This window comes from Callionymus lyra, chromosome 14, assembly GCF_982586985.1.
Source record: "Callionymus lyra chromosome 14, fCalLyr1.hap1.1, whole genome shotgun sequence".
Lineage (NCBI taxonomy): Eukaryota > Metazoa > Chordata > Actinopteri > Syngnathiformes > Callionymidae > Callionymus > Callionymus lyra.
In genome coordinates this window covers 25076849-25085129 of record NC_141831.1, presented here as the reverse complement: position 1 = coordinate 25085129, position 8281 = coordinate 25076849, and the positions used below count along the sequence as shown (strand labels likewise).

The 8281-nt window shown below is 40.3% G+C and overlaps 2 protein-coding genes across 2 annotated transcripts; one reads left to right on the top strand and one right to left on the bottom strand.

Annotated features, from left to right (window-relative positions):
• The first annotated feature begins 521 nt into the window (after positions 1-521).
• On the top strand, positions 522-2686 carry nop16 (NOP16 nucleolar protein homolog (yeast)). Its single transcript, XM_087807795.1, has 5 exons — positions 522-713; positions 1355-1463; positions 1564-1618; positions 1698-1804; positions 2414-2686. The coding sequence occupies exons 1-5, from the start codon at positions 607-609 to the stop codon at positions 2552-2554; spliced, it is 519 nt and encodes a 172-aa protein (XP_087663921.1). The 5' UTR covers positions 522-606; the 3' UTR covers positions 2555-2686.
• Positions 2687-2823: 137 nt separating this feature from the next.
• On the bottom strand, positions 2824-5748 carry arl10 (ARF like GTPase 10). Its single transcript, XM_087807794.1, has 4 exons — positions 5502-5748; positions 4902-5073; positions 4588-4763; positions 2824-4445 (listed from the first exon to the last, which is right to left on the bottom strand). Exons 1-4 carry the CDS (start codon positions 5637-5639, stop codon positions 4293-4295), a joined length of 639 nt encoding a protein of 212 aa, XP_087663920.1. The 5' UTR covers positions 5640-5748; the 3' UTR covers positions 2824-4292.
• Positions 5749-8281: the final 2533 nt, after the last annotated feature.

Sequence of the window (8281 nt, the reverse complement as noted above, 5' to 3'; positions counted from 1 at the left end):
GCCAGGCAAATGGGGTAATATAACCGCTAATGAGCAAGCGGCAAAAGTAATGAAAATTATCATGTATTTATTTCAATTTGTAAAAGATAATGAACACAATTTTTTTTTTTTTTTTTTAAAGGAGACCGGCAAACATATAGAGAGGAAAGAAATTAATAGCAGATTGCTTTGCATAATCCTAAAACGACTGGACCAATGACAAAAACCTGAAAAAACAAAAAATCCAAGTATATCACAATTAAAGATGTGGACGCAGAAGAGGAAACATGTTTTCAAATAATTATTTCACAGTGTTCGAAACACAGAAGACAGTAAAACGTAAAATGAATGCAACAAATATGATGTATGTATGAAGAGAGAAACGTTGTTAGAATATTTTTTAACCTAATTTCCATTCTGCAATGAAAAGAGTGTGGGTAAACTCCAGACCAGTCGGTGGCGGTAGTGCAGAAAAGTGTGAGCCAACCGCCGTAAATATCAAGGAAGACGAGGCGTGGTTTCCGCTCATGTGACCGGAACTACAGCGCCTCTCTCCTGCACGTTGGAACTGCGGGCCAAAAACAACAAAACTTTAGCGTTATCAGGAACGCATAAGAAAAGACTAACATGCCGAAAACTAAGCGAGGAACACAGAGGAAGAAGTTTGATTATAATAAAGACAGAAAGAAGCTGAAGAGGAAGTTACAGAAGAAATACAAACCCAGAATCGAAAGGTGTGTAAGAGCAGCGTGTTAGAACAACTGCACAACAGTTTTCCTTTTACCCATGAAATACGTGTCGATTGTTTTGTCTATTGTGAATGTATAGCTTTTCGATGCTGGGTAGCTAACAGATTTTCTAATTCAAGAAGTTAAACATGTGTTTAAGACCTACAGAATAACATGATCATGTCGACTTGATTCAGTGTTTTTATTCGCTGTGTGGTTCACTAAATAAATGATTCCTGATAATATAATTGTTAAGAGTACATTTGGTAACTGTTGTTTACAACTAAAACTCCCGATACCTTTTTCTCTTTTAAATGCGTTTGTCTCGTTTCTTTCAGTAAGGGTTTTGTTTTCCCTGTTAATGTTGTGTGCACCATATCGCTGCCATCGTTGCTATGGGCTCTGTTTCAAATTCAAACTACTGATAAAACTACTCCTTTCTTGAGTGCAACTTTGCAAGCTTAATTTATTTTTAAAAAAATGAGACGGTAAATAACGTAAACACACTGTACTTGTACAAGTTGTATTGAATACACATTAATTATTTACACAGTTGCTATCAGTGAGAGAAGGCTTAATTGTGAGAATATTAAGTTTCATAAAGAAATGCTATATACATATGATTTGTGTTTGTGCTCACATTCCAGTGCACAGATTCGCAATGCATGGAATAACGGGAAGTCGACAGCCATTAACCTGGGAGACATGGGTCTGGCATTTGACCCCAACCTCAGTATTCCCTTCAAGAATGATGGCGTAAGAAAAACTTGATCCCTACGATGGTTTACATTTTGATATAGAAGCTTTAAAACAGGTTAAATAAGCTTTATTTGACTAGTTCTCTTCTGTATTTCAGGCTGCAGGCAAGAACAAGAGAGTTGCTGTGGTGAGGAAGCCATACGTCATCAGCCGTGAGTTTATCTCTCTGTCACACATGGTGATCTTTATCTTTAGCAAACAAGTTATGGTCTACAATGTTTTTGTGAGCAGAGCTGGAGGAAGAAGCCAGTCGACCAATCAAAAACCCCAAGACATTGTCCACTGATATGATTGAGTATGTTCAGCACATGATCCAAAATCACAGAGAAGACTACAAGGTGAGAGCCGACACAAGTCCAGTGATGTTTGAGTTTATTTTTTCTTTGTCTGCAACAGAACCAAATCACATTTATCACAGCCTCTTACCTCATCCTGGACATAAGTCCAATGAAACACCTGCAGTAACTGACATTGGAGGTTCTTCATGAAACAAATTTGTGTGTTAAGCGTGAATAGCAGAATATTTACAGGCCTTTGGTACAAACGTATAGTTAATAACGTGGTTAATAATAAACCACCATGTATTTCCTGGCAGGGGGGTTTTCTAAATGCTTGCTTTATGTAGTCATTTTTGTCTATTCATGGGTGAGGATTTATGCTGATTTCTAATTACTGTGGTGTGCTCTCACATTCATCATCATGCACACGATTTCACTATCAGATCTGAGTTTTCTGTGTAAATGATAACAGGGTAGATTTCTATTAGCACAGACCTATACTGGATGTGCAAGCTGTGTGTAGATCTACTTAGGTTTCATCAATGAGACCCATTGTTTTACATTATCTTGGAAGCTCAACGTCTGAAGCAGAATAAATCTACAGCGTTACATTTTTCAATTGGAAATTAAAGATTTAATTGGTGCTTGGCTTTATTGCTCCCCCTGCAGGCTATGGCCCGAGACGAGAAGAACTACTACCAGGACACACCCAAACAGATCAAGAGGAAGATCAACGACTACATGCGCTGCCATTCTGATCAGTACCAAGCTTTCATCGATTCACTGGCTCTGCCAGAACCCATGGTTTAGTAGTGGGCCCTGATTTTAGACTTCTGTACAGTAATCGAGACTGAAATCAGGAACTGGATCTTGTTCTCGATGATTTATTTCATATTTTCAATGTTACCTGTTGTATATTTAAATATACAAGTGCTGTTTTTACACGGTGTTTGTTTCCTTAAAGTTTGCTTTCACACACAGAAGGTTTTCCAACTGACTCAATTCTCGAATTTGATTCATGACTCAATCCCGGATGAGGTACGTGTTATATATGCGGTAACATGGATGTCCACCAGGTTGCGTCTTTTTTTCAAGAGTCCAAAGTTCAGCAAGTTGGGTTTTCCTTGAGAAAACTCCAGTTTGCTGTATTTTTTTTTTACTTTATTATTTAACAAGGGGATATAAAATGCCAAGCTCTTTAAGACAAGGTCCCATGAGTAATAAAAACAACACCAAGTGAAGATGCTAAGTGTTAGAAGTGATCAAATTCATAAATACTGAAAACATTTTCCCCATTTGTGATTCACAATTTTGTTTGGTTGACTATATGCTTTTATTTTAAACTTCAGAATAATATAACCTTTGGTATGATGTTGGTGTTTGGCCAATCAAATGTGGCCACTGTACAAAAATGTTTGGACACTGCTGACTTAAGTCAGAGAACTTGAACTGAGCTGGAGGTTATTCGCAGAAAATAAGTCTGGTATATGAGTGAGTTTCCTTCACTTATCCTAGTTGTCCTGATTAAGAGGCCACACCCTTGGACAGCATAGTAGCCTCTGTCCAGTGACGTTTTATTTGTTATTGGGTTCAAAACACTAGTGAACAGAACAATCTGTTCGACATGTGGGTACATGTTTTGTCAATCATTCACAGACCAAGAAACACCAGGAACATATGCAGCAAGAAGTCTAAAACAACAGACTTTGAAAGGATGCATCATCATTTTGACCTTTGGCTTGTTGCATTGTAAAGGGATAATTATTTCCACACCCTTTTTTTAATGCTTTTTTTGTGTTGAGACATTGTGTTTCCACTGTGAGCAGCTTGGGCTAACCCACTCCACCTTGCCATAATACATTTCATTAATTCAAAAGACCAAACATTTAAAATAAAATGTTTACTGTCACAGAAATCATGAGCATCAATACTTGATAAAACCTTGGGAGGTCATTCTCCAACCTTTGCTCTGCGGCAGAAACGATGGTGTCACGTCTTTTTTTTTTAACGTCTGTTTATTAATCAGACGCCGTCACCTTCAGACTATTTACATTCAATACATCAGACTTCGTTTGACGATGGGATGAAGAAAACAACACACTTTAAACCAAAATTATGTTAGAACTGAAACCCTAGAATCAATAATATTCTTGTTATTTAACACTTAACATTTTACTTTTAATACTTCAGTGAACATTACTTTCATGTCAGGGTGGAAAGAACTACTTGAATTCTAAAACGGTTTAAGATGCACGAAACAACTATTACAAAAAGAAAAACAGACGAACATCTGCATTCAGCAAAGTGAAGAAGTTGCTACAGGCTCCACAGAGTGTTTTCGGTTTCAAAATAATCCGTCCGAAATTCATTGAATAGATGTGCAGCATTTCCACACTGGAGAATTCCTATCAACAAAATTCAGTCGAACAACATTGTCTAAAACACTAATACACACAAACTTTTGGTAAACATGGAATTGTGATGAGGAGTTTCTGGAAAATCATTTTGGCTTATCCAGAATAGCCACAGGTCAGTCTCTGAGCTGGAGTCAGACCAGCTGCAGCAACAGCTCCTGGAAGGTCTGCAGACCATTAGGTGGGGACAGCTGAGAGGCCAGTAGAAACAACTTCCTGTCGTCTGTCACTGAGTCCAGAGACAAGATGTCATGAAGCTCTGCCACGCTGATTGCACCAGGTTTGTCCTACCGAGAGAAGACAGTTCTTAAGACTGAGACATAGTCTCAAACTAAATTTTCTCTCTCAGCTGACTGGTGTAGGTCAAAGTTCATCTCATGACCGGTGAACGTTGACTTTTTATCTGATGACACTCAAATTGTTGTGTACCTGTTTGTTGCCAAGGACTACCACTGGCAACTGAGACTCCACCTCCAGCAGGCGATGTAGTTCCCTCCTTGCCAGCGAGAACCGACTTCTGTCCGAAGAGTCGACCACATAAACCAGAATGTGGGTCTTTCTCAGGTAGTCGGACCAGAACGGCCGCAGATCCTCACCGCCCCCGACTGTCCGCACCAACCAGGAGAGAAAAACAAATGTGTCAACGAACAAGACGGTCTGTGTGAGTTCATAGTTCATGACTAATCTGAATCTTGCTGTCGAGTGTTCACGACTCAAAACCTTAAGACAGAGAAGCTTCTTACTCTCCAGGAAATCCAGCTGGCACGTCGTGCTGCTCACACTTATGAAGTTGAAGCCCCTGGTGGGTCGACAGGACTCCCCGTTTCTGTGAGCCAGACCCTGCAGCATGCTGCTCTTCCCTGCACCGTCGAGGCCCAGAACCAGGACCTGCCGCTTCCCTCGCTCTTCCCCCTCCTGCACACAACACACAAGCACACACATCTAAACATTTTGTGAGGATTTCCTACAAAGCGTTCAGTGATGCTGTTTCTGTACAACTGGAGATGCTGACTTGCTCTCTCACTCGCCTGACCTCAAACACAAGCAGCAACTTCAAAGAGTCTTTCCAGCTTTAATTGTCAACATCATGCAGGAAAAATAAGAGTCAGCTCCAGTCTGAGTCTGCGCCAGATGACTAAGCCAGTGTGAAGAGACAGGCTGGCTTCTGGCTCAGCTCTTTCTTCATCCTAATATGAAACACATCAGCGCCCTCACCTGAGAACCAGACATCTAACCATCATAGCAGTGTTATCATCTTCAACATCGCCGTCATGGATATTTAAAAAACGTCAGACGTCAAAAAACATATATTTAGAACAAGATCGTGTCGTCCCAGCTCTGACCTCCTTGACGGGTCGGTACCGTCCGTGTGGACTCCAAACTCGTCTCCGGTAGAAACAGTTGAGAACGATGAACAGCGCGGAGCCGAGGGCGGCCATGGCGGCTGTCAGGGCTATGGACAGGTGCCGCATCAGAACCATCGCTCGGAGCAGAACCCGCAACAAAAACGAGGCTGGATCATATGAGGTGGACTCTCCTGTCAACCGCCAACGAGCGGAGGAGAGTCAACGTCCAGGTGAACAGCGTGTGTTTGTACTGATAGGAGGGAACAAGTGGAGCGTTCAGGTGCTGCTGGGAAATGTTTCGGTTCTTCGCGCTGAAGTTCGATGTAAAAAAAATAAAAATCTTGAAATATATTTAGTTTTTATTGGGCCTACAACTGATAATAATAATAATAAAACTCACGTTTGAATGAAACGAGGCACGTTTTTTATGTTAATTTTTTGAAAGACGAGTCTGTCATTATTGTATTACAAACGTATGTAATTTTACGTATATTTATTTGACTCGATTTAAAGCAAAAACAAGTAAAACAAAAACAAGTAAAACAAACTATTGTTATTTATATCGTGTGTTCATACATTTTCGATACCGTACATAAATCCATGTACGCAACGAACCCGCAGAGCTTCAGGTAGAAACAGGAAGTGAAGAAAAAGTCAAAATTCTAATTGAGGCATGAATCGCATACGTTTTGAGGATTTTAAAACAAAATACATTATTATTATTCAAGGACTCGTTTTAAAAACTTAAAACTCAAAACAAAGTTTCCTCCACTTCTCGATTGGGAGCAAAGAGCGCCGCCTACAGCCCAGTGCTCATAGCCTTTGACGTGAGACGTTTATGTTTTGAAATCGACGTGTGAAGCGAGTGTATGGAAGAACATCAGTGCCATCAGAATATTGAATGGTTGAATTTATTTTTTCAAATATTGAAAGGTTGAAATCATTTAAAATATTCAATATTTGTTATATTTTGATTTCAATTATTCAATATTGTTATATTTTAATTACAATTATTCAATCTTTGTTTTTAATTCAGAACCTTTTAAATTCAATATTAAAAAATTGGAAGCATTTTAAATTCAATATAAAAAATACGTAGCCTTTTAAATTCAATATATAAAAGAAACACCAGCCAGAATCAAACGAGTACCGAGCTACTTGATCATACTTGCATGGATAAATGATCAGGTGACGTCATCACTGCCGCATCAGTTTAGATATTTTCATTTAAACATCATACACGACATCTCACAATCAATCTGGAAATTCTGATGTCAAAGGATTTAAACAGGAATGATGTTTTAATCTCATGGTCACATCCTTTTTCACAGTGTTTTAGGTCAGTGAGGTAATATGAAGTCTCAATTTTTTGGAGTTGCAGGTTCAAAACCTCCTCTTGAACTTTTGTCTGGCGATGTCATGTTTTATTATTAGCTCATATCTGGTGAGACTGACTCTCTTTATAATGCTGGTTCTGTTAAAAAAGGTATTGTTTTTAAATGTCTCAGGTTCGAACCTCGGAGCCTCATGATCTAAGAGAGCGTTCACGTTTGAAGGTGATTTGCAGTTTTGTTTTTGTTAAACTTCCTCTCAAGATGTTTCAAACAAGCCCCTGATCGTCTCTGTTATTAAAGTATTTGTGTTAATGCATGCAAAATATGAACATTTACACCAGAGCTCGTCTAAACTCCTTTACAACAGTGTGATCCATGTCAAAAAATATTAAAAAGAACGATTATAAACTTTTAATACAGTCTAAATTGATGTTTTCATTGCATTTTTCTTTCTGATCATGAAAAGGAAAATCACTGGACAAACTTTATATAGAGAGTCAGTCTCACCAGATATGAGCTAATTCTGAAACATGACATCCCTTGATAAAAGTTATACAGCAGGTTTTGAACCCGCGACTCCAAAAGACGAGACATCATGATAACTCACTGAGCGAAACAGTCAGGGCTTCAACAAACTGTCTAATAGTGAAGGATGAGACCATCAGGGTGAACTATTTATCCATCCATCGTCAACCGCTTATCAGTCGCCGGGTCTTGGGGACAGCAGCTTCAACAGGGAGCGCCAAACACCCTTCTCCCTGGCAACATCTACCAGCTCTATCGATCTCAAGACACTTCCACGCCAATAAAGAGGTCCTGGGTCGTCAATCACAACCCCAGAGAGAACAAACCATCTTTCTCCTGCTGAGAACCATGGCCTCAGATTCAGAGATGCTGATCCTCATCCCAGCTTCTCCACATTCAGATAAAAACCGATCCAGCAGGAGCTGAAGGTCGCAGCGTGATGAAGCCGCGATCGGATCTTCAGGCCACCAAACCGCAAACCTTCCTCGCCAGAGCTGTTCCTCGAAATCGTGTCCATGAAAACCAGAAACAGGATTGGAGACAAAGCACATCCCTGATGGAGACCAACTCTCACCGGGAATAAATCTGATCTGCATCCAAGGATACGCACACAACTCCCGCTGCGGGAATACAGTGATGGGAGGCCCCTCAGTAGAGAGCCTCTCACTCCATACTCCTGAAGCACCTCCCACAACTTCGCCCTGGACATTCGGTCGTACGCCTTCTCCAAGTCCACAAAGCACATGTAGAATGGCAGGCTATACTCCCAGGCACCCTGGAGAACCATCAAGAGAGTAAGGAGTTGGTCCGTAGTTCCAAGGCCAGGACGGAACCTGCATTGTTTCTCTTGGATCTGAGGTTCAACCATTGATCGGACCCTCCTTTCCAGGACCTTAGAGTAGACCTTACCAGGAAGGC